This window comes from Melospiza georgiana, chromosome 18 (genome assembly GCF_028018845.1).
Source record: "Melospiza georgiana isolate bMelGeo1 chromosome 18, bMelGeo1.pri, whole genome shotgun sequence".
Taxonomy (NCBI): Eukaryota; Metazoa; Chordata; class Aves; order Passeriformes; family Passerellidae; genus Melospiza; species Melospiza georgiana.
In genome coordinates, this window is record NC_080447.1 from 7,802,748 (window position 1) to 7,827,247 (window position 24,500).

Sequence of the window (24,500 nt, forward strand, 5' to 3'; positions counted from 1 at the left end):
CAGAATTTCTGTATGCTGCAAAACCCAAAATGAGCTGCTAAGGGGCAATACAATTTATTGTCAAAACTACCTAGGTAAGCATTTAAAATCAAAAGGCAGCTTTGCTTTATCTTAGGAAGCACAATTTTTTGGCCATCCCAGCTTGGCACAGGGATTTTATTCAGATAAGGTGACAACATACAAAAAAATCTTAAAAACCCAAACCAACTTCTTTGAATAAAAATGGATAGTTTAATTAGGTTGCTGTTGGCTACATTTAAATCACATTTAATATTAAATTAATCTGTATTAAAATATGTACAAAGAATGATGTAATGACACATAACCTTTATGTATTTGTTACAATACATGAAAACATTGAAGCCACAGTGAATTCAGACAAACAATTCCAGCAGAAGAGCATTCCACATGTACACATATACACAGGAGGGTGAGGCCAAGGAGCCATTTCATGACCAAAGTAAAATGAAATCTGCAATGGAACAGGATAAGCTACTCTGTCAATATTTATAGTGCTACACTCTACACAGAGTTATCATAGTGCTTCAGCCTCCTTCCAGGAAAACTATTCCCAGAGTCAAGCTACAAGTGACAATACAGTATCACAATGCATGACTAAAAAGGCTTTATTGATGCTGGCATTCCCTGGATTTTTCATTTGGTATTTGGCAGTTGCTCAGTATTTGGATTTTAAAAACCCTGAAATCTAAAAACTCCTCTCACAAAACAAGTCTTTCAATTAAACTACAAGACTTCAATCTGATAATACTAAAAAACATTTTCAGCATTCTAGAACTTCAAGGAGAGTTTCAAATAGTTTGATTTAAAAAATAAAAAGCATTCAAGACAATTTTAAAAGTACAATTGAACAGTAATATAAATATGGAACTTCAAAACCTATTTTTTGTTGTCAGTCAACAACTGAACATCACAATAGTACATCAACTAATAAAAGCAAGCTTGATAAATAGAAATCCAATGTACAAATACCAGGTGACAGCCTTTGCCATTACCAGGGTAGGATGTTTAGACAAAGATGTGTTCAATACCTCTGTGCTGAGATCAAAATCCCTTTGACCTCCTAAAAGGCATAAAAACACCAGTCCAGGCTTGCACCAGTACCTAAGACACACCAAAACTGCAGCACCATGAACTTTGGAACATCCAAAATCATTTCAGAGGGTCTCATCCTCAGCTTCCAGCACAAGGAGCCAAAAGGCACCACTGCACAACAAGAGCAGAAGACAAAACAATCAGCAGTCAGAGGGTAAAGAAAGGAACAAATGGATGTAGACAGCATGCCTCTGCTGTCTAACAAGCTGCTTTGGACCAGTGTGCAGCTACTTGACAACTACAAATAAATTCTTACATCCCCATCTCTGTTCCAGGTAGAAACTGCACACCAACCTAGGCTACAACCCTAACACTGGGAAAGAAAAATGCAAATTCTGCATTAACATCAAAGCCAGTGGCACTGCTGAGCTGGCTCAATCCTGAGCTCAAAGAAGCCATCAGAATTAAATGTCAGTAACAGAGGAACAGCTACAATTAACCAATATTTCTCTCACAACACAAACTCCTTTTCCACCATGAGTTAAAAAGGCACAAAAAGTTAGGAACAACGACAGAGAAGCTCAGGGATGATGAAACTTTTAAATAAATGTCTTAAAGGATGAAAAAATCTTGCTTTCACATTGTCTGCCTCCTCCTCCAAAGGAAAACAGTTGTCTTTGTAAGAAACTCTTAGCTTCAATTTATATTTTCACTAAAAGTTGCCATATTTAAAAAAAATATTCTACAGACAGTGGCAGGTTACTTGATTTATAATAATTTTTAAAGCAATCCTTAGTGTCTTACCTTTAAGACAAGAGAGAAATGAGTGCATCCAGAAACTTGCTCCGATCTTCTGTTTTCAATTCAATTACTAAAATATGAAATATTTTATTACAGATATACCAGATATCACCAGAAGATATACCAGGTATCTTCTCTTGAAGAACAATAAGCCTGAGTATACCAATTTATATTTTTACCCATCTTTAAGAAGGAGAAGCAATTTGAACAAAATGCAAAGGACATTGTTTATTTTGTGTTTAAATATTAGCAAACTAATTCACAGGTGCTTGTTGCCATATTTTCTGAAAAATACTTTTGTCAGGATTTTTCTCCTGAGAAGCCTCAGAGGAGAAGAAAAACAATCATTCTCTGCTGCTGTGGAATGCAACAGGTGCATCTTTGATTAGTCTCATGTGGTTTTTAATTAATAGCCAATCATAGTCCAGCTGGCTCAGACTCTGAGTGGCACGAGCTTTTGTTATCATTCCATTTCTATTCCTTGCCAGCCTTCTGATGAAATACTTTCTTCTATTATTTTAGTATAGTTTTAGTATATCATTTTCTTTTCATATAATATAAATAATAAAATAATAAATCAGCCTTCTGAAACATGGAGTCAAGATTCTCATCTCTTCCCTCGTCCTGGGAATGAGCACCACCACAGGTGCTCACTCCACAACAGTGCAGGCACTTCTTAAATATAAGAATATTTCTGATTATGTTCAACATGCATAGATAGATATTGTTTAAAAAGCCTCTTTTTTTTTAAGCGTGGACAAGATAGGCTGATTTCACTGCTAAAGTATCCCATCAATACCACACTGCTGAATTTAAAGCCTTCACAGACAACATCATGGGCTGTGAAGTGCACATGTGCAAACTGTCAGGGCATGCAGAACACAGACTGTCTGAGAAAGCCAGGCTGGGTGTTCTGTGCTTTGTGCCAGGGCTGGGTGCCCCGTGCTCTGGGCACGGGCTGGGTGCCCCGTGCTCCGTGCAGAGGGAGGCAGGCTCTGAGCACCGCCGAGCCTCCCGCGGGCCGTGCCAGCACCGCCCCCTGCGGGCCCCGCTACTCACTGGACATCTGGAAGTGGTTGTGCAGCGTCCGGGAGCTCGTGCTCTCCGCAGCCTTCTCGAAGGCTCTTCCAAAAAAGCTGAGGCAGGAACAGAAATACGGATGAGTGTCAGGGGAAAGGATGTTTACTGAGGTAGAAGCAAGGAACTTTCTCCTGGCTGAGAGGAGGAAATGTATTCCAGATGTTTTTGCAGGTGCTGTGTATTCAACACACACCTCACTTATTTGCTCGCAAAAATTTTTACATTGGAGGCTTTTAGAAATGAAGTCATGGGCCATATAGTGAACTATTTCCCTCTTTTAAGAGGGAAGGAAAAGAAAAACCTCGCAAGGATTGCAAGATCCTGCTTGAAGATCTGTATCCTCTCTCAAAGTATCCCATGCACACAGTATGCAGGTGTGTTTTTGAGAAGGATACCATTCAAGTAAACATAATCAGTGTTAAATAGTACAGGAAAGGTATATTTGCTTCAGAGACAGGTTTAGAACTTGTAAACACTTTTCTTACTTCTTTTTGTCTGAGCTTTCTGTCTCTGGAGGAATCCCCACCATGATCACAGTTCCCTGTTCCACATCCATGGGTGCAGCCATGACCAGGGGCAGCAGCTTGCAGCGCTTGTTTTTTGTCTGGAAGTCAGAAAATCTCTGTGTTACACAAGGTCAGAAAGCAATTTAATATCAGCTCTCCATGTGAGATAGCATTACAAATAGCCACCTAAGGATACACATATTCTGCAGTTCAAAGAAGGTGGTTTCTTTACAGGATATCTTAATTCACTGTTCCTTACAGTAAAAGTTACTTTAAGGACTAATAGAAATTTCAGTGATGCACTCCCTCAAAACTTACAAAATTACACAAATGTTTAGATTGTTATTATCTTGGTAATGAAAACTCAAAGCTATGAAGTCTCCAGATAGGTACCTTCCCTACAGCAGTATTCACAAATATGCTAAAATCATCCAATCAGCAGAATTGTTAATAGTTTCCTCTAATGCTTTTAATAATCAACTGCAAGTATCTGACAGCACAATTAGAACTACACCAGCCAGAAGTTTGTGAGTCAAATGCTTTTGATTTACTTACAGAGCAAACAAAGGATTTCAGTAAGTATTTACTAAGCAGACATAGAGACACTGGTTTGGAAAACAGTTTCACATCTGGTGTGCCCTAGGAAAAGAAGAATTATTTTAATTACAGCCCAAGATGATTCTTACTCTTACTTAGTTTTATTGTCTACTAACAAGTCTAGAAGCTGTGTGTGGCTCAAAGAACACTAACAAGAACCATTTCAATACAGGTTGAGCTCACCCAGCTTTGCAGCAAAGCCCTCTCCCCTTTATGAGGGGTGATTCTGCCTTTGGGAGTTCAGAGCAATGTCAATATTGACCCATCAGAGGACAGCACTGTACAGAGATATTGGTTCTTTCTTGCTGGGCCAAGCACTTAGGGCAACTGTTATTCAAGGATGATACAGCCAAAAAGGAGAGCCAAATGAGAGGCCAAACACACAATTCTGACCTCCATGAGGGAGCAATAAAGAAATGGCCCCTGGGAAATGACAAGGTTGGTGCAAATACAGCTGGCCACTGTCTGCTGAATGGCACGTAGCTGCTTTTTGGCCAGGTCCAGTCCTTGGTGCAGCTTGTCCAGGTTACCTCTGCAACAAAAAGAATAAAAATAGACACTTCCATAGTACAATAAAGTTTTTCACATAAAAATTATATCAAAATACTATTCACAGGGATATTCTGGGTTTTTTATTCAATAGCTTATGAAGCAACAATTCATATTTTAGATCCATAATCCCAATACATTTGCCTAAATAAAATTGCAAATACTGAAGAAGAATATTTTCAGTACCTGGAAAGACTGTCCAAAGCCTTAATGAAATTAGTTGTTTCAGGCCCCTCTTTCTCTATGTTCTCCATGAGAGAAGTTGTTGCATAAACTATGTCACTTGCTGAGAACTTGTTCTTAAAGCCAAAGTGAATACTGAAAGTCTGAACTCGCAAATCTTTCATTCTGCAAAATGAAATAGACCCAGGAAAACTTATTTACATGATCAACAGTCTCCCCAGTTTGTTAATCTTAAGTACATGATGACAAACCTTATACTAACATTTGCAACAAATCCAGCCTTACTTTGTCAATCTAAGAATCATATTTTTAAAAACAACATATTAGATCATCTTCATACAAAAATATTTGAACTTAATTGAAAAGTATTTTCAGATAAAACATTTGTATTTAAAGCAATTTACCCAAATTTGTTTGCAGATTCTTCAATCATCTCCCGAAGATTTTCTTTTAAAGACATGTCCATGGAATTAAACTTCTGTTTCACTTGTTTCAAGGGCAAACTAAGAACAGGAGGAAAAAAATTCATTGACAGGTATGCCAGAAGAAACAAGTATTTTGCCTTTTTCTCATAGGATTTTTAAAATTATTAGATGATTTAACAAGGTTAAGTCTGGCTAAACTTGTATGTATTTGTTTTTTCAGTCATTGAAAAGTGAATACAAGGAAGTAGAGGTTGCTTTACTGAGCTGCCATTCCATAAAAGCATACAGCAAATGTTCCTTGTAAACCAATACACAAGTTGTGTAACTCAGAGACACTGCCACCTATTCAGAACCCCACAATCATATTTAAAAGCTGACAGCTTGAGTACTTGCCAGCTATATTCTGAATATTTTCCTGTAACTCATTAAAAAAAAAAGATCCAAATTTCTATAACTCACCCCATGTCAGCCAAAAACTCCTGGAGCCTCTTCTGCCCTTGCACAGACCAAAGCTTGAGGCTGGCAGAGGTGTAGCAGGTGTTGCAGAGACTTTCATAGAGCGACCAGTGCTGGTACAGTGCCAGGCGCAGGCTGGGCAGGAGTTAAGGCAAATAACTGCAAACACAAATATCCTCTGACCCTACAAACTCCACCAGCAGGAAAGGATTCAGCTGCCCTTACATATTGCATAAAATGCAGTGAGAAGCTCAGGTGATGTAACCCAAGAGTAGCAATGGTGACTTGTAAGCAGTTCTGAAAGGTTAAGCTGAACTGAAGCCCCACAAGCAGCTGGAACAGATTCATCCACTATAAAACATTTCCCTTTATTTTATTTCCACTCTGAGCAGAGATGGTGCTGGCATTTTTTTTTCCCTAGATAAAAACTCCAGAGGGGTTCAGCCCAGACCTTCTTTAAGGATACTCATACTCAAATGCAATCCTCATGCAGTCAATGGACAGGGAGTTCTCCTCGTCCTCGTTGCGGTGGTTGTGGCGCGACACGTGGCGCTGCAGGACCCCGATGTCAGTCACGTACTTCATCCTGCAACACAAACACTCTGCCACTCCACCTGCTGCCTGGGAAGTTCTGTTCTTGATTACAAGAAAATAATAATCCTTCCTAAAGTCTACCGCATGAAAACATGAAAACTGTAGATACATTTTTAAATCCTCCCAACTCGTTAAATAATTATTGAAATATTGAAACATTATTTTAATAATTCACCAATTATTGAAAAACGGAATATTTTTTCAATATTCATTTTTTTACCCAGGCAATTAAAATTAAAGAACCAAAATCCCCAACCAAACAAAAACAACTCACCAAAAAGCCACAATCAAAAGAAAAAGAAAACCACAAAAAAACCAAAACAAAACAATACTACAAAACCAAGCAATAGACAGACCAAAGAAATCAGAAATATCTTGTAGCAAATTACAAGGTAAGTGTAATATACTATTACACTTATCTATTTGAAAATGTTCATGTATTAGTGAAAATATAACACCAGAATTAAAGTCTACACATGTAATACTAGAATTCTGATCATATCTAGTAGGAAATAAAAAGAGACAAAAATATTTGAAACTTCTTATCTAAAACTGTAAAGAAACCTGGAAGATACAGAACATACAAAAGTTTCTTCCTTTAATAAATACGTATCAAGTTCATGCTCAGGTGAACTACCATTAATCACAATTTCCTCCCAGATTAGAAGTGATTGGATTTATAATTTTGTGAGAAAAAAAAAAGTTAGCTTAAAAATTCTAAATAATAGAAAATAATCTTTTAAATAAATACATTCCTATCTTTGGAAGGCAACAGATCACATTAAGGCATTAATATATTTAATATCACTGTTAATTACTTCTTTCTGTTAGAATAATACCGTTATGTTTCCTGATCTCTACTAATTGCTGCTAGTTACTCCCAAAAATAAAATTTTATAAGATAGACAAATAAATATGAAAGATTAATAATAAAAGAATAAACTTTAAAAAAAAAAACTTTCTTACTGAGTTATTTTATCTTGGACCCACTGATCTGTTAGGCCAACAATAGCCCACCTAAATTTTTTTTGGAAAAAAAGAAATAGAAAAAAAGGTTAAACCAACAAGTATTCCAATAGGATACATTATATTTAACCCTCTAACTATGTAATAGAACAAATCAGAAACATTGTTTACCAGCAATACAGAAATGTTAATAACAAAGTTATCTACTACTACTATTCCCTCTTTTGCAGACATACACAATATTACCAATCTCTTTTTTTCCATGCAAAATCTGTTGTTGCTTTTAATTAATTTACACAGATGCATCCTCTAGTTGAAGACAAGTATCCTCCCCCAAAAGAAACTGGAATCTCATAGAAAAACAAAATAATTTTGGGAACCATGCCTGCCTTTGTGGCAAGTTTAAGCTTCCAGTCTCAACAGAAAATGATGATGGGAACCTACCACAACATGTCATTCAAATCCTTAGACATTATCCATGCCAGATCAAACATCACCATTGCAGACTGCAAGAGAGGAGCAAAAAGACAAATGAACACAAGACACAGTTCAGTAAACAAACAGAACAGCTCAATCTGCCAAGTCCTAGCACGTTCCTAAAGCCCAAGAAATCACCCTGCAGTCTGAATCTGCCAGCTCCTTCCCAAGATATTAAGTAGAAAATTATTCTAGAGAGCTCTGTAAACCTGCATTATACAGAACGCAAACAATTAAATATAAATAATCAGAGAGGCCAAAGGACAGAAAGAACAGTTTGATGCCCTAAGTGCTGTGTTTGGGATATCCTGACACTCTGAAAGACAAAAAAACAACCTCCCTACATGCTCAAGCCTTTTTGTGAGAGTATTTTTTAAATAGATACCCTTGCAAAGATTTAAAAGAAGCCATAAAACATTAGACTAAGTTCAGCTACACACACACACATATATATATATATATATAAACTGCATTATATATATACACAACACTAATATATAAAAATGCATGATACAATAATATTATTATATTGAATAGCATTATTAGACAATTATATAATTGTAATAGATAATTATAACATTGGATATTGCCCAATTACTTTTACACTGTCGCCTTAAAGTTTTATGGCAAACAGAGTTTATACTTACCGAGGTTCCATGGTATTCATATTGCTCATAATCAAAAAGAATTTCTCTTCTAAAATGGAAAAAAAAGCCAGATTTGACTAAGTGGGGAACTGGTCATTGCAACAAATTAATTTAAAAAAATCCAGAAATGGTGATTAATATTTAAATTTCATTTAAGCAATTAAAAATATTAAACTTGGGCCAGAAATTGTTTATCTGCAAGGCAATTAGACTTTAGTAATAATATGGAAACCACACTGAAATGTACTCATAAAGCAAAAAAGAAAAATAATTACATCACTATTGCTCAAATCCCATTTTATCTGATTTGTTCCTGCTCATTCCTATTGACTACAGTGGGATTGTAAAAGTAGAAAATAGAAGGACAAATTTCACCCCAGGACAGACAAGATAAGAATATTACAGCTGTTTGAAGTGAGCCAATGCACCTATTGGTACTCAAATTTTAAATTACTATTTACAATTTCCTCCATTTAAAGTTTATATACTAAATCTCTCTCAACTTTCTAAACAAAATTATAACCAAAGCATGTTGCAAATCACAGTTTGTTATCTTGTGTTTGTATTCTTAACACGATTTTAATAACAAATGAAAGAAAAAGAAGCAACATAAGAAAAACCCATTTACACACCTGCGTGCTTCCCATTCTCTCCTTTGTCTCCTTTTCATTGTCCTCTCTATTACCTCCTGTAAATTAATTTCCAGGATGTTAAAAAGCTAGAAAAAATATTCTAATAGATTAGCATCTAGATACCTCAATTATTAAACTTTAATTTTAAAAATGTAATTAAAATTTCCATTAAAAATATTTCTCCTCCTTTTAAAAAATTTGCCATTAATAATATGTAATGAGAAAAGCATTACCAAAAATATTGCCAAGGAGCACATATAAGATTTTTGTGAAATATTTAACAGAACTGAGAAAAGCTTTTGTGTATCTGTAATTTTCTTTTGAATTGGATAGCCCCTTTGGCTAAGGTAGTGCCTTTTCAAATTACTAGGAAAAAAAAGCACAATGCTAATTGGAAGATAACAAAGATAACATGAAATATATAGTAAATCTAAGGTTGTCTTCATATTTAGTTGTCTCTTAATGTTGCTGGTCCCATGCCTTTTTTTGCTTTTGTAATATAAATAGAAAATATGCTACAAGTAACATGGCAAATTAAATTTCATGTGCACATTTAATAAACTTTTGTGAGTTTACTGCTACAAGCACAGATAAAATGCATTGCTAAACTATTTGTGAGTTTGTATCTTCTCAAACAGGTTTTTTGTAAAAGGAGTTAATATCTAAACAAATTCTACTGCTACACTGCCAAGCTCACATATTAGGAGATGGATCTCTCCAGTTCACTGATTATACAAAGAATTATGCATAAGTAAGTTCAAACAGTTCAAAAAAATTTTTTAGAGAAAATATTTCTGTGTAGTTCAGATAAATAAATATTTTGTTAATGTGAAACTACATGTTGTTGTAGATTATTTTTAAATCTTGCTCTTGGATTTGTGACCTAAGGGAACACAATTTTTAAACTCAAATATTCCTATGATGTAAAATATATGTAATAGCAGAGTTCTCTTTCTTCCTTTCAGAAGAGAGCAGTGAACAAACCTCCTCAAATCGTCTGCGCTTTTCCAGGGGCTCTGAGCCACCACTTTCATTCTCTGAGTCCTCTTCCTCCTCCTCCTCCTCCTCATCTCTGAAGATGTCATCGTAAGCAGGAACATCGAGATCATCCTCTTGCTTGACCAGCAGCTTAATCTAGCAAGGAGAAAGCTGTACTTTAGAGTAAGTATCTTATTTAGTGAGCAAAATGCACTCCTACTTAGAAACTAAAAATTAATTTAGGCTGTATTAATTCCTAGCATAACAAAACATAACATTGGTTTTTAACACAAATACCACACTGATTTACTGAAAATAAGAGTAAAAATTCATGTTCCTTTGTTAGAGCATTATTGAAAACATTATCATTTTAATGCTTGTTAAAATAACATAATTTGTGCTTAATACTTTAAAATTCTAGGTGCTGCTAGATGTTGAGAAATAATACATGTCAGATTCTGAAGGGATGTTTATCCTCTGATTTATGGCAGTTTGATTTACAGCAAAAAGATTAACAGGTGCTTACTACTGACAACTACCACATTGCTGACATTAGAGATTTCACTGCTGGAAAAAGGACTTTTTCTGGTCATGTACATTATTACTTCAAATATTTATTTATTAATGCTGCTTTCTGACCTACAAGCTAACATTCTAACCAGTTTTGCAAACACAGAAAAGCACTACACTGCTCACCACCACTGTGGGGAGGTTTTTATTATGAAAGGAAAGTTTTACCTGTGTGTCATTGTAAACATTCACTACATTGATGGGTCTGTGACTGTCACATACAAAAAAAAAAGTGTCTTCTTCAGGCTGCAAGATTTCCAGGAGGTCTACATTGGCACCACAATTAATAAGAACAAAGTACTTGAACTGTAATGAAAAGCAGAAAAAAAGGAAGCAGCTCATTACTTAAATTGCCAGGAGACATGGAAAACTGAAAATACATTTACAAAACCTACAGAGCACTCATCATTGCCAAAACTTGTGTTTACTCTCTGATGTCTCTGAGGCAGAAGTTTTTTTTAAGGCAAAGCACACAAAATTCAAAAATCCCAAAATTCAGGGATGTTGGATATTCAGTACCAGGACCTTTATATCTCATAATTTGTGCAAACTTCATTTGACTCTATCAACATTACAGCACATTTTTTGGAGGTGATGTTAAAAACTTGGAAAGTTTATTACTGGTGGGTTAAATTGTAACCACAGTTTTAAGAAACCAATAATAATAATGAGCTTAAGTGTTGATATTTTAAACTGGGGAAGGGAAGCAGTTTATCTTAACAAAAGATGAGCTACAGCTCAAAAATTTTCTAGTATTTTTCACCTGATCTTTATGCTCCAGAAAGGCAGTTTCAAGCTCTTGCCACCCAGCCACTGGCACGAGTGTGTATTGCACATGGTCACACTGAAACAAAGCCTGCAAGGAAGGAACAGCTGTGAGCAGAGGGGAGGGGGAACAGGGAAACAGCCTCTCTGCAATTCTACACCAGGCTGTGACTCTGTTCCACACAAACCCTTAAAATAAAGACATCTCATCCCAAATGACAAATCTATGTGATCTCTGAGACTGGGAATTACCAGTTTGCAGTGTCATAACTCATGGAAACAAATCTTGCAAAAGCAGATTAAAGCTTCCCCCTCTCCCCAGCTCACACCCATGTACAGCATCCCAGGGCATCCATATTTTCTCGTGCTGTCAGCCTGCAGTGACAATGAACCCAGACTTACTTGGAGTATTTTACAAGCACATAATGCATCAACATCTGAAGCAACAAGAAGAAGAACACGCTGTAAAAATAACAAAATAATAGCATTAATAGAGGTGCCAAATAAAGCATGCTGGTACATGAAATGCATAGAACACTGACATCACATAGAGATCATCATAAGCATAAAACAAGATTGCTTCTGAGTGGACACTGCAACCAAAATTAACCAGTTTGGATAACTGTCTATATTAAAAACAAGCAACTCCACATACTCAAAATGGGTCAGCTCCTTTAGGGATATGTTATTACACAAACTCCTCTGAACCTCACATGTTTTTGAAGTTTCACACCTAGTCAAGCCCTACAATTATTTTCATTGTGTTTAGAACGGCTTTTGTTTTCAGCACAGATCTCCAATTTTGACTAAAAAAAATATGTAGCAAAAGCAAGAGCAAGGCAACTCAAGAAATAAATTCTTTCACCTAAATCAAAGCTGGCTGCTATTTTTGGTGGGGAGGGGACAGTGAGAGGTTGGTTGGCTCGGATTTTGTTTGTTTTGTGAGTGTTGTTTTAGGTCTTAGGGGAAGGGTGTTTTGAGATTTTGCTCACAGCTGGAGAAATTAAGATAAATGCTTTCATTTGCACAGTCCATAATACCATTTCATTGGTAGAAATGCCAAAAGACTGTCCAACAAAAGCTTCACCACCTTACCACAGCGAACGGAGCTAAGCAAACCCTGGGTTCAAAATACAAGTAGCAAACAGATGTGCTACAAGATTGCAGGAAAACCATCAAAGATCGCAGAAAACAGTATTTAGTGTCTGGGCAAATAACACCAAAACGGCTAGAAAGATATTAAACTAAACTAAAGTTCAGAGACGTCATTGTTAAGCATGAGATCCAGAAGACACAAAAACACTTTTGCAGAAGGAGGCGAACCGTCAGTGAAATCCCTGGCGAGACCTCACGGGGCTGACGCTGCTTTGTCCCGGTTCCCAAGGGTAGGGAAGGGGAAAACACCCAGGAAAGGGATTTTTGATCACCCGGGTGACCGCCGGACCCCCGCCCTAGCGCGGCCGCCCGGCCGGTGCTCCCCGCCGCCGACCCCCGCCCCGCAGCCCACGGAGCGGGGCGGCACCGCCCCAGAGCACCGCGGCCCTTCAGCCGCTTCGCCTCGGCCAGTTCGCCTCAGCCGCCGCGGGCAGACCGGGGACGCCCCACACCGACCCTACGTCGTGAGGCGGCGGGAACCGCGGCAGCCCAGAGCGGGGAGAGCCCTAGGGGAGGCCGATCGGGGGCCGGCCCGGGCCGGTCACGGCGCGCTGCCCGCACCTGGGTGACGATCACATCGTAGAACTCCCGGCGGCAGTCGGACACGAACATGGCGGGAACGGGCGCGCGCGGCGGGAACGGGCGGCAGCCGCAGGCCGCGCCCGCTCAAACTGGGCGCCAAAGCAGCGCCGCGTCTCATTGGTCCGCGCCTCATGAGGCGCTGGCCAATAGGAACGCGCTCACCCCGCCTCTGCAGGGCGATCTGCCCAATCCTTTCCGGGGCTTCGCCAATGGGATGCGTAGAAGGCGGTGACGATACGCGCTGGTGGCCAATCCCGAGAGGGCTCCGGCCGGAAGCACCCTGCTGGGTATTGTCGCCGTGTCCGCCATCTTTGCTAAGGGCGAGTTGCCGGTTTTGCCAATAAACGGAGGTCAAAGAAGAGGCGACAGGGTCGCGTCAGCACCCAGGGACCGAAAAGAAGCCGAACGGGCAGAAGGGGCTGCCGGCGATGGCCGCCTCGGAGGGCGCGAAGGCCGGGCTTCCGCCCTCACCCGCAATGGCCGGGCGGGCGGGCGGCGCGCGCGGCACGCTGGGAGGGGCGGGGCCGTGGGTGGGGCCCGGCCCAGCCCGTGAGGAGAACGAGCGGCGCTGGCCCGGCCCGGCCCGGCCCGGCCGCCCCGAGCGAGCGCCCGCCGCCGCCGCAGCCATGGTGAGAGCGGGGGGCGCCGGGGAGGGGCCGCGTCACTTCAGGAGCCCTCAGTGGGTGCGGTGACAGTCGGTGTGCTGTAGATACTGATGGTCGCGTTCTTCTCTGTGTTGTTTTTCCTCTCTAGTTCTCCTTTAATATGTTTGACCACCCCATCCCCCGGGTGTTCCAGAACCGTTTTTCAACCCAGTACCGCTGCTTCTCGGTGTCCATGCTTGCCGGACCTAATGACAGGTCAGATGTGGAGAAAGGCGGGAAGAGTATGTGCATGTTTTATTTTGACTAATAAACTGTTGGCAGAGTGTTTGTGAATAGTGTCGAGTGTCGCAGCTTTTGGCCGAGGCAGCGGGAATATTGAAAACACGGTGACAGAGCAGCCTGGGTCGGGCTCTGAGGAAGTAGGATGGGTCATGTTCCCTTGCATTGCTCGGTAATTAAAAGTGTTTACCAAGTAAGTCGGGGTTTATGAGTATTAGAAGGAGAGAGACTTCATCTATAAAGCTTCCTGTTACAATCTTGTATCTAGTGTGAGCCACGGAAGTTTATGGTTAAGGAGTTTCTCCTCCCCACCGTGTTGCACTTCATTTAATTTGTATAAAGAAAGTAAAAGATTGGCCAACTTAATTTTCAGGCTGTCAGAATGATGTTATGTTGTTTTGAGTTGGTATCGATTGAAGAGCACCTGTGAGCCCTAACAAATAAAGTTAGCTTTAGGAAAAATTTTCTTAAGTAAAAGTAATGTAAAACCTTGTCTTCTCTTTTATTTTTCCCTGATTATAATCCTGAAATCTCCACGTAGCAAGATATTTGTCATGACTGCTTCTACTGAACTGTCTAAAACTGAATTTTTATATTTTAGGATCTGCCCTTTTTTTAAAAGAAATTTTAGAGAAAGGAAGGATAAAATTGTGTGTTATGTACTCTTGTATGGATGTACTTTTCCTAATTTTACATTCTCATTCATTTCTGCAGTAATTATGCCACCATCAGCTTTGGATCAACTCAGTAAGTGAATACTTTATTCTGGAATAACAACATTAGAAATAGGAACAAATGTGTATTTTAGTTATCTATTTAAGTCTTAAATAGACACTCTGAGAATAATCAGTTTTAAAAATGTATTTTAAAGGTATTTTCTCTGTTAGAATTCATGGGGCTTGTTTACCTTCAGGTACAGCCATCTGAAGTGTTGGGCTCCCTGAGCATTTAAGGTTCTGAGTTCAGTGCCACCCTGGATCTGTGTGTCTGCTTTCTGTGTAGTTTTGAGCAGTTGGGATAATGGGGTGAGGGGTCTCCTATGGTCTGGCCCATTCTCTTGGTGATGTTTGATCTCTGAAAGCTTCAAAAATGTGCTGGGGGCTTTTAACAAACAAAACTCTTTTCTCCTTTCTCACTAGGCCGCCTTAATATCACTTACCCCATGCTGTTCAAGCTGACCAACAAGAACTCAGACAGAATGACTCACTGTGGAGTGCTGGAGTTTGTGGCTGATGAGGGCATCTGTTACCTTCCACACTGGGTGAGCTGCCTCATGCTGGACTGTCAGAACCTGAAAAGTAGGATTAGCAAGTTGCCAAGTTAATATTAAGGAGCTGGAATATTTCCTGTGCCTGTCTCTGCTGGTCATGTTCTACAACAGCCTTCAGTTCTGGCTCAGGCTCTCTTCTGCAGAAGTTTAACTTAGCAAAGCAGACTGCTTTTAATGTGCACCTGACTGTTCTGCCTGAAATTGAATATACACCAGAGCTGATATGTGGAGGAGAGATATTTGAAAACACCAGACACATTGATTGGGCTTTGTGTGTTTGTTTCCATTCTTGCAGATGATGCAGAATTTGCTGCTGGAAGAAGGAGGCCTGGTGCAAGTGGAGAGTGTGAATCTGCAAGTTGCTACTTATTCAAAATTCCAGCCACAAAGCCCAGATTTTCTTGACATCACCAATCCCAAAGCTGTGTATCCTTCCCATTCAATTATGGAATAAGGGAAAAAAATGTCTTCCAAATTGGAATGATGAAACAGAGCGAGCTTTTCATGTGTGGCTCATACACTTGCTGTAGTCCATGGCCAGTGCTGCTGCTCCTGCAAACAAAAGGGATGGGGAGCTGATGTGCAGGCTGTTTAACCAGGGAGAGGCTGGTGATGTGCTCTGAAGAAGGAGTGTTGTCTTAAAATCCAATGAGTTTTGAGTGTCCCTTTGAAGAACTTATACATCCTAACATTTCCTAAAATCCTGTCTGCAGTAGTGATGACTTTTAAACCATGTTTGAGAAACTAAGGATTAGAGATCTACAGTATGGTGACTTTAAGGCTTTGATGTTCTACTGAAAACAAATATTTCATCTTAACATACTCCAAAGACTGGAAAATGCATTGAGGAACTTTGCCTGTCTAACTACTGGGGATGTGATTGCCATCAACTACAATGAAAAGGTACAGTGTAGGGTTGAGGGCTGTAGGCTAAGTTCAGTTGTTGGATGTTGGTACTAAAACAATCGACCCAGAGCTGTGCAGTGTTTGGACAAGGAATCCCACATGGCAGATTTCACAGTTGGCTTTCTATTGGAGTGAAAATGGAGTCAGCTAAGTCTTTTTCTGAGCTGCTGTTTAAGTTTCTTTGGACTCACAAGAAAATAAATGTTTGTGCTGTTGAAGGTTTTACAAGTCAAAGGAAAGAATTTATCCTAAATTCAGAATTTGTTTTCAGAATTACAGGTTAAAGTACAGTAAGAGTGCAGCAAGGTTCAGTAAGGTGTACAGAAGCCAGAGAGGCTTCTAAGTTAAAAACTTTTGCTTTTCAATTCTCTAGAGACCCTGCAGTATCGAGTCCTCAACCTAAAGAATACTTCCTTCAGGTCTGGAGGGAAAGGTTTGATGTGCTCTCCTTACACACAATGCAATCTTCAAATGCCTCTGTCTGTTTCAGATCTATGAGCTTCGGGTGATGGAGACCAAACCAGATAAGGCTGTGTCCATCATAGAGTGTGACATGAATGTAAGTCAAAGCTGATGGGGAAAGTCTGCCCTGGCTGTGTCCCCCAAGAGGAGAGGGCACCTGAGCAGTGACAGCTCTGCACACCCAGCCCAGCTGGTGCTGCAAGAAAGGTGCAATCCCTGGGGTAGGGAAGGTGACTCACTTGGGAGTGCTCTTGTGCCTTGGTAACCCCATCTGTGATCCTGATTGGCACTTCATGTACATCAGGTGACTGCAGAGCTCAGAATTTAATGTTTAGCTTTGGCATGTTTCATCTGAGTTTTATTTAATAGCCTTGTCTTTACTCACACTCCAGTGATAGTGTGGAGCTGTTTTACTGCTCTGTTTCCATTTCATGCTAAGGTTAATTTCTAGGAGGCTTGGTCTTTTTTTACTTCTGAGTTAAAATGTTTAACAACCAAACCTTAGTTCTTTTTAGATCAAATGTAGTGATAATTGTTCATGGAGTTTTGAAGAATAGTAGTATAAAGCTTATGATTTAAAGAAAAATATTAATCATAGGTTTTTTTCATGCTTCTTGTGTAAATAGGTGGATTTTGATGCTCCTTTGGGATACAAAGAACCAGAAAGAAGTGCACAACATGAAGAGTCTGCAGTATGTTAAACTTTTGTTCTTGCAAAGTGCATTCCCTAGAAGTCACTATTGATTGTGGGAGGAGGGCCAACATACATTTTTTTATTTAAACAAGTTCTTAGGGGGAAATTTTACTTACCAGAAGCTTTTGCATGTGTTATTTAGGGGACTGCTGTTTACCAACTGATGTTTTGGGAGAGTGATTGTTCTGAAGTTTTGTTTGGTCAGAAATACTTGGAACTGTTTTCATGTCATGTGCATGTGAGAACAGAGACAAAATGAATTTGTTTTTTCCCTCTCAGGATGTGGAGACAGACCACAGTGGATATGTGAGCGATATAGGATTTCGTGTAAGTGCCCTGTTTCTGCTGGTTTCTGAATGCTGTAAAATGGTGAGGGAAAGTTGTGCTGAACAACTGCAAAATATTGGTACCTGTTCTTAGAGATGCTTGTCATTTAACTGGCAAGTGCCTGGGACTGTTCTGTGTGATCACAGCCAGGTGCAGCATGACTTGCTCTCTGCAAAGGGCAGATGGGAGACTGAGATAGACCCCTAGACCCACAATTCATCAGCTTCTATATACCAAAAAGAAGCATGCTGAATTAAAAAAAAACTAAATAAAAATTGCTGTAAGATTTTATAGATAAAACATCCTTGTGCAGTGGGCTTTCAAATGCCAGGAGTTCAATGAAAACTGGTTTTGTATCCACAGGCATTCTCTGGATCTGGGAACAGATTGGATGGCAAGAAGAAAGGTGTGGAGCCCAGTCCCTCACCAATTAAACCAGGGGACATCCGAAGGTATGTCTGCATCATTCCCTTGTAAACTAGTGCAGGATCAGTGTTTGAACAGAGTTTGGTTTTTTTCCCTGCTCCTGCAATATAAACAAACTCATTTTGTCATGAGTTTGCCTTAGAAAATAGACTTTCTTATCCACAGGCTAATGGAAACATGCCTGTGGCCAACCTTCCACAACAACTCCAGTATTTGATTATTTGCTTCTTCAGAAAATAATTCAGTGGTTTAACTCTGGAGCTATTTAGAAATGAAAATGTGTAGTCAGTGTTGGTGTTACACTGACAGACACAGAAGAGCTCTCTCTGTGTCAAATTCAACAGTATATAAACATAATATTTTTGTGCTTCTTTTCCAGAGGAATTCCCAACTATGACTTCAAGATCGGTAGAATCACGTTCATTAGGAATTCACGTCCACTGGTCAAGAAGGTGGAAGAGGTAAATAAAGTTGAATCCTCCCCAGTTTTGCACAGAATCAGGACATTAGAACTTAGATCCAAGTTTGTGGTCCCTCTCTCTTTCCCCTTGTTTTTTATACAGCATGCTTCCTTTGAAAAGTAGCTGTTTAGAATGGTTTGAGTCACATGAAGCAGCCTCTGATGTCCTTGTTACTGATGGAAGGAGATTGGCCTGGTGTCAGTTTATTCAGCCAGTTGGCTGAAAGGTCACCAAAATGCTGCTACTTTATTTTCAGGAAGAAAGCTATTTTTATCTACATTAGGGATGTGAAATGTCTACAGTCAGTGGCTGCTCTGATGGAGTATTCTTGCTAACAATTGTTCAGCTTTCATCACACACAAGCAGTGAGCCAAGAGGTAAAACCTTTTTTCCCTTTCTTTTCCCAGGATGAGTCTGGAAGCCGCTTTATTGCCTTTTCAGGAGAGGGGCAGTCCCTGCGCAAGAAAGGAAGAAAGCCCTAAGCTGTGGTACCTTCAGCTAGTTAGGGGGAAAATAAAATAACAGTTGCAGCATCTTGGATCTTAATAATTGCAGTTGAGAGATCGTTTTACAACACAGGAGCACTTAATAGGTGTTTTGGCTTCATGTTTAGAGCTGGAGCTGTCAGTTCTGGGAATTTGGAAGAAGCTTTTTGTATGCGTTGTAGAGAGGGGAACACAGATCTCTGGTAAACCTGAGAAGCAAAACTAACAAGCTCTACCTTACTAAGGGTCTGGTTCTTAGACTACATCTTCCCCACATCTCCTGAGTGATGATGATCTCATGTTGCTCTGTGCTTGGTATTTTCCTCCCTTTATATGTATTTTGCCACAATTTCAGATCAGCTTTTTGGTGTGGTGCAAATGAAGGGTGACTTTGGTGTTTAGGATTTTAGTGCAGGGAGTCTCTTTGAGCTTAGCTTCAGGTGTTGGGTTATTAATCATTCTAAGCAAACCCCCTGTAACTGCTTTTTATATTTATAATTAATAACATGCCTTTTAATAGTTCAGATACTATAACGTAGCGTAGCAATCTCTTGGCACATGTAGGGAGAGGAGGGACCCATCTGCACTGCCCGGTGCCGCTTTGGAATGGTGCGAGCGTATCCTGTGCGCCCTCTCGTCTGCCGGCGAGCGTACCGGGGTGCAACCCTGCGCTCTCCTGCGAGCCCGAGTAAAGTTCCTCGTTCCCAGCTGCGTGCCCGTGTGGTGATTTGGGACCGACCGAGGGCCGGGGGATTTTCGGACCGGCCGGGGGCTGCGGGGCGACCCCAGCGCCTCCCCGGGCAGCGCCCGAGCTTGCGGCCTGCGCTGGTCCCGTGCGCCAGCCGCGCAGCCATTGGCTGCCGGGCCGGGGCCGCTCTGTGCCGCCCCTCGCCATTGGCTGTCGGGGCAGAGCCGCCCCTCGCCATTGGCTGCCGGGACAGAGCCGCCCCTCGCCATTGGCTGTCGGGCCGTGGCCGCTCTGTGCCGCCCCTCGCCGTTGGCTGCCGGGCCGGGGCCGTTCTATGCCGCTTCTCCCCATTGGCTGCGGGTGGCTCCGTAGGCGCGGTGGCCACTGGCGGCGGCAGCATGGAGGGCACGGGCAGCTCCTGGAGGGTGAGCGGGAGCGGGGCCGGGGAGCACCGGGATCGGGGGCGGGCGGGTGGCGGGACTCGGTTCAGCCCGGCCATGTCCGTCCGCAGCCGCCGCGCTCGTGCGAGGATTACTGGGGGGAGTGGAAGCATTGCCGCGGGCTGCGCCACGCCTTCCACCACTACTACGCGCACGGGGAGCTGCCGGAGTGCGGCCGCTGGCGGGAGGACTACGAGGCCTGCCGAGCCTGGGAGAGGGACCGCTCCCCCGCCGCGCAGGTACCGGCCCCGCTCCCGGCCCCGCTCCTGCTACCGGCCCCGGCCTCCCGGGGCTCTCTAGGCCGGGGCTGCTGGCACTGAAGCCCCGCAGCCGCGGGGGTTGGGGAGGGTTTGGAAATGCCGGAGGTGGGTCGCGTTGTCTTAAAATCCAGTGAAGGACCCAGGAAGTGTTTTCAGCTGTGAAAGCTCTTGATTTCTGTTACGCTGACATTTCCTTCCTGAAAGAGAAATCCGCCACCTTACAGAGCAAAGGCATTGCTGGTGTGTCTGGAAATGCCCCCGGCTCCAGCCCGCGGACACGGGACACCACCAGCCCTGCAGCGCAGGCTCCAGCCCAGCTCCTCCCTCCCGCCAGCCAGGACAGCCTCTGGCGAGTTTCCTTTGTAACTTAGGAGCCAGAGGCAAAATATAAATATTATTTAGTTAAAAACTTGTATTCTGGCTTACTTAGATAACATTTAGCACTTCTGCTTAAGCATGATAAATATTTATTCTTTTATCTCAGATGTTCACGGCAGGAAATCAACTCTGTATGACTGGAACATCCAACACTATTACTGAAATATTTTTTTTCCTGTATTTCAGGAAGCTTTGTGCAAGAGTGAAAGAGCTCGAGTTATGGAAAAACAGAAATATGCTCCAGTGTGGAAGCTCAGGAAGAGCCCGCCATCTGACTGGTATCTACCACTTGACCACGACAAATCAAATTAACAAGACTGTTTTCTGTGTTTGGTCAGTAACATAATACACAATTCAGAATTATGCAATTTTTTTCCCTTCTGCATCATCTTGAAGTTATTCAACTGTACCTCTGCCCTACAATACTTTAGCACTCACTCAAAAATTCTGAAATTTTATTTAAACACTGAATATTTTTAAAAGGAGATTTGAGGTGCTTAATTTGGTTGTGGTCTTTTACTGTTGATTTACATAGCAAGATTTCATTTCAGCGGGCACTTTTCCATTAATGCATACATGCTCTAGCTATGAGGGCCTCTTGCCCTACCAGCTGGCATTGAGCACTTCTGGAACAAGGTACCCACCCCAGACCTGCCAAATGGGGAAAAAAAACCAACTAGCTAGGACTCTTCCTTGCTGGCTCAGGACAATCCCAAATACTGGCATTTAGAGGACATTTCTCAGAATCAGGGTTGTGGTGGTTGAAGAGCTTCTCACCTGTGGGCTGCACACCCTGGAACTGCTCTCCAGTGGTGCTGTGTGCTGTGGGACTACTCAGAACTACTCAAAAATAAAGGTTTAAACGAATGTAGTGAGAGATCTGGTTTGTATTGGGGCAAACTCACAGAAGCATAGTTACAACAGTTACATGGCAATATAAGAAAATTTTTTAAAAATTGGCTTTGCTACGATTTAAGGTCAAGTAGCTTTGCTAGGTGGATCATCATTAAAACACAGAGATACTTCATTTATTATTTTACAGTCACATCCTGCAGTGTTGTAACCTGCAGGAAAAATTGTTTATTACTCCATTCTTCCTCCAGTCACTGAGCACCTCCTGGCACTGAAGCAGGAGCTCCCCTGTCACTGTGTGTACACCTTGGTGATGTCCACACACTTCCCCTCGGGGGGATCGTAGCCAGGAAGGGGAGGGGTGTAAGTGGGCCCCTCCCTCTCGAAGGGGAAGAGCCCCTCGTCCCTCAGGATCGCTGCCTGGTACAGCTCCTCAGATTCCAGCTGCAGCTCCCTCAGAGCCTCCTGCTGAGATTCTACCAGGGCTTGAATTGCTTTCTTTTCTGCCTCATCTTGTTTCTGCTTAAACAAACACCACTTCTTCAGAAGTAAAACTCTTCTTTCAGACTCTTCAGGAGACAGAGCGGGAAGACTGCGCACCCTGATGAAGAGAAGGGTGACACTGTAATGGAGAAACAGCCTGACTCCAAAGACCAGACTAAGAAAAACAAAATGCCAAAACCAAAAATCCCACCACCAGGCAAAAACCCCCCTCCAAACCCAGAGAATACACTGAATTCACTAATAATTTAGTCAGTCTATGAGGTCTCCCAGTCACTCTAACAGGAAATGCACTGTTCTTCATTATTTTTAGCAAGAACAAATATTTCCTTTGCACATTTTTGTCCTGATGGAGGTGGGCAAGGTTTTGTACCAAGGCTGGCACTGTGTTGCAGTTGTGCAGAAGGAGAAATTCACTGTGAGTGCAGGTGAAAGGCAGCCCTACAGACCTGTTGTTCTCTGTGTACTTCAGTGGGGTTATAAAATCCTCAATTGGAATCAGTTCTGGGGCAGCTTTTTCCAACTTTTTAAGCTTTTTCTTCATACGCTCCTTCTGTGCTTGCTCTTTCTTCACATCCACTTTCTTTTTCTTCTTTGGTTGTGCTCTGCAAGGTAAATATTAAATGAAAAGAGATTTTGTCCTTTCATTCAACACCAGCAACTTTCACTTTTTTTTCCATTGTTTAATTTGTCTTGACACAAGTTCCAGCCATTAGCTTTATTCAAGTAATGTAATTTCCAGTGACATTTCTGCAGAGAGAACTGTAACTGCCTGGGAAAAGCAATTTTGTGCTGAACATCAGAATGACCTGGGGAAGTTCCACAAAAAATTGAATTAGAATTGTTTTAACTGGCTTAGAGTGCAGCATTGCAGGTTTATCATACAAGTGGCTTGTGCTGGAAAGGATCTTAAACCTCACATGGTTCTCATCTCCTGCCATGGGCAGGGAAACCTTTCACTAGACCAGGTTGCTCCAAGCCTTATCCAACCTGGCCTTGAACAAATATTCCTCTTATTTCACATTAAAGAAGACCTCAAGTGGTTTTATACATGCTTCTGAAATTTCTGCATTTGGAGCCAAGTTCAGGCTGTAGATATTACATCTTCATGCAGATCTGAGATATCATGGCACACTCCACAAACACAAATTGACCCTCATTCCTGCCTGGCAGGCTAAATAAACAACATTTATGGTGTGAAACAGCCCCTCTCCTAAGAGCTACCTGGGTATTTTAAATCAAGCTGCATCAAAACAAAACACAGGCACTGAAATGTGGCACAGAAATACACATGGGCTGCCTCTGCCTTCACAGCCAAGTGTTTCTGGTTCAGCCAGGCTTTCCCTGGTGTTGCCCAGCAGGGAATTCTGGAGCACTGCATAAATCCCAACATTTCCAGCTATGGTTGTGCTACCCACAAGCACAAAGTGGTAACTGTATCACCTCTGAACTCTCACAGAGACCAACAGTTTCCAACTGCTCTGGCATATAGAGACTTAAACATGTACAGTTAAAGGTTAAATGTGGACTTGGGAGAATTTGTGTTGATGAGAACACTTCTGTGTGACTCCAAGAAAGCTGCACTCACCTCACAGGGAGGGATGTCCTGAACCCCAGCAATGAGCTCTGCCAGTGACTCCCTCGGAGCGGGACGCTCTGGGGCAGCCAGGAGCTGCAGGAGGAAAAGCAACACGAGAATTGAGGAGGAACTGACTCGGGTGTCCTTGATTTTGCACAAGAGCTGCTTGTTATTCACATTTTACAGTGATGAGATTTGAACCATCTCTGGCCACTTCATTCATGGCAGGACACAGCGTTTGCCTAGAGATGATCTCAAACTCTTGAGCTGGGTAACCGATCCCACATACGGACAGGTCGGTGTGAGCCCGCCAGGGTACCGAGGGGTGACGGAGATGCAGGTTTTGCATAGGTTAAAGCAGTTTTAGTTTTAAGCTCTGACAATGACCCCTCTGAGGAGCTGGTATGGGAGAGGTCAGACCACCGCCGTTCAGACCAGGAGGGCGATGCCGACTGTCGCATCTCTGCGGCTGTCACGGGAGGACGAACCGGCCCGGGTGCCAAGGCACCGACTTCTGCAGGTGCAGGCCCAGCCCGGGCCCAGCCCCAGGAATGGGCGGGAGCGGGCTGGGCAGGCACTGCGGCTAAGGGTCGCTTCCCCGGCTCCCTCCCCGCGGTCCCGGAGCGCGGTCCCAGCCCTACCTGAGCCGGGCCCCGCGGAGCCCCCGCGCCGCCGCCGCCGCCCACATGGCCCCGCGTGCGCCGCGCCCCCGCCGGCCGCGCTCCGACCCCGCGTTCCCCGTTCCGAAGCACAAACGTTCCGGGGGCGCCCTAGGCGGAGCGCCCGCCCCGCTCCGCCCGGCAGGGGGCGCCCGTGCGCGCTGCAGGGCGGGCGGCGCCTGACGGGGGAACGGCGGGGTCGGGGGCGCTGT

The 24,500-nt window shown here is 42.4% G+C and overlaps 4 protein-coding genes across 5 annotated transcripts; 2 read left to right on the forward strand and 2 right to left on the reverse strand.

Moving 5' to 3' along the window:
• Positions 1-1,174: 1,174 nt before the first annotated feature.
• On the reverse strand, positions 1,175-13,046 carry CDC45 (cell division cycle 45). Its single transcript, XM_058037065.1, has 19 exons — positions 12,996-13,046; positions 11,682-11,741; positions 11,278-11,370; positions 10,683-10,820; positions 9,951-10,100; positions 8,967-9,022; positions 8,335-8,383; positions 7,655-7,716; positions 7,211-7,261; positions 6,117-6,236; positions 5,654-5,785; positions 5,174-5,272; positions 4,773-4,934; positions 4,431-4,569; positions 3,996-4,079; positions 3,420-3,538; positions 2,914-2,990; positions 1,858-1,924; positions 1,175-1,224 (listed from the first exon to the last, which is right to left on the reverse strand). The coding sequence occupies exons 1-18, from the start codon at positions 13,044-13,046 to the stop codon at positions 1,860-1,862; spliced, it is 1,707 nt and encodes a 568-aa protein (XP_057893048.1). The 3' UTR covers positions 1,175-1,224; positions 1,858-1,859.
• Positions 13,047-13,593: 547 nt separating this feature from the next.
• Positions 13,594-19,638, forward strand: UFD1 (ubiquitin recognition factor in ER associated degradation 1). 2 transcript variants are annotated; one of them, XM_058037230.1, is made up of 12 exons: positions 13,594-13,645; positions 13,770-13,902; positions 14,615-14,647; positions 15,040-15,161; positions 15,466-15,596; positions 16,001-16,073; positions 16,567-16,635; positions 17,165-17,230; positions 17,512-17,559; positions 17,923-18,011; positions 18,365-18,446; positions 18,854-19,638. In XM_058037230.1, exons 1-12 carry the CDS (start codon positions 13,643-13,645, stop codon positions 18,926-18,928), a joined length of 924 nt encoding a protein of 307 aa, XP_057893213.1. In that variant the 5' UTR covers positions 13,594-13,642; the 3' UTR covers positions 18,929-19,638. The 2 variants fall into 2 exon arrangements, with proteins under 2 accessions (XP_057893213.1, XP_057893214.1); XM_058037231.1 differs by lacking the exon at positions 13,594-13,645 and having other exon boundaries at positions 13,798-13,876.
• A 353-nt stretch (positions 19,639-19,991) lies between these two features.
• Positions 19,992-21,564, forward strand: C18H22orf39 (chromosome 18 C22orf39 homolog). Its single transcript, XM_058036967.1, has 3 exons — positions 19,992-20,044; positions 20,131-20,298; positions 20,884-21,564. The coding sequence occupies exons 1-3, from the start codon at positions 20,018-20,020 to the stop codon at positions 21,007-21,009; spliced, it is 321 nt and encodes a 106-aa protein (XP_057892950.1). The 5' UTR covers positions 19,992-20,017; the 3' UTR covers positions 21,010-21,564.
• A 2-nt stretch (positions 21,565-21,566) lies between these two features.
• On the reverse strand, positions 21,567-24,327 carry MRPL40 (mitochondrial ribosomal protein L40). Its single transcript, XM_058036966.1, has 4 exons — positions 24,271-24,327; positions 23,639-23,722; positions 22,500-22,655; positions 21,567-22,150 (listed from the first exon to the last, which is right to left on the reverse strand). Exons 1-4 carry the CDS (start codon positions 24,315-24,317, stop codon positions 21,841-21,843), a joined length of 597 nt encoding a protein of 198 aa, XP_057892949.1. The 5' UTR covers positions 24,318-24,327; the 3' UTR covers positions 21,567-21,840.
• Positions 24,328-24,500: the final 173 nt, after the last annotated feature.

Excerpts from the sequence above, each read along its gene's own strand:
- UFD1 (XM_058037230.1), top strand. Across the intron at positions 16,074-16,566 it reads CCATCAACTACAATGAAAAG|ATCTATGAGCTTCGGGTGAT; the intron begins GTACAGTGTAGG and ends TGTCTGTTTCAG. Across the intron at positions 17,231-17,511 it reads CACAACATGAAGAGTCTGCA|GATGTGGAGACAGACCACAG; the intron begins GTATGTTAAACT and ends TTTCCCTCTCAG.
- CDC45 (XM_058037065.1), bottom strand. The coding sequence starts at position 13,046 with ATGTTCGTGTCCGACTGCCGCCGGGAGTTCTACGATGTGATCGTCACC. Across the intron at positions 4,570-4,772 it reads GCTTTGGACAGTCTTTCCAG|AGGTAACCTGGACAAGCTGC; the intron begins GTACTGAAAATA and ends TTTTTGTTGCAG. Across the intron at positions 1,925-2,913 it reads CAACCACTTCCAGATGTCCA|TAATTGAATTGAAAACAGAA; the intron begins GTGAGTAGCGGG and ends TTCATATTTTAG.
- C18H22orf39 (XM_058036967.1), top strand. The coding sequence starts at position 20,018 with ATGGAGGGCACGGGCAGCTCCTGGAGG. Across the intron at positions 20,045-20,130 it reads GCACGGGCAGCTCCTGGAGG|CCGCCGCGCTCGTGCGAGGA; the intron begins GTGAGCGGGAGC and ends GTCCGTCCGCAG. Across the intron at positions 20,299-20,883 it reads ACCGCTCCCCCGCCGCGCAG|GAAGCTTTGTGCAAGAGTGA; the intron begins GTACCGGCCCCG and ends CCTGTATTTCAG.
- MRPL40 (XM_058036966.1), bottom strand. The coding sequence starts at position 24,317 with ATGTGGGCGGCGGCGGCGGCGCGGGGGCTCCGCGGGGCCCGGCTCAG. Across the intron at positions 23,723-24,270 it reads CTCCGCGGGGCCCGGCTCAG|CTCCTGGCTGCCCCAGAGCG; the intron begins GTAGGGCTGGGA and ends TTCCTCCTGCAG. Across the intron at positions 22,151-22,499 it reads AAGTACACAGAGAACAACAG|GGTGCGCAGTCTTCCCGCTC; the intron begins GTCTGTAGGGCT and ends TCTCTTCATCAG.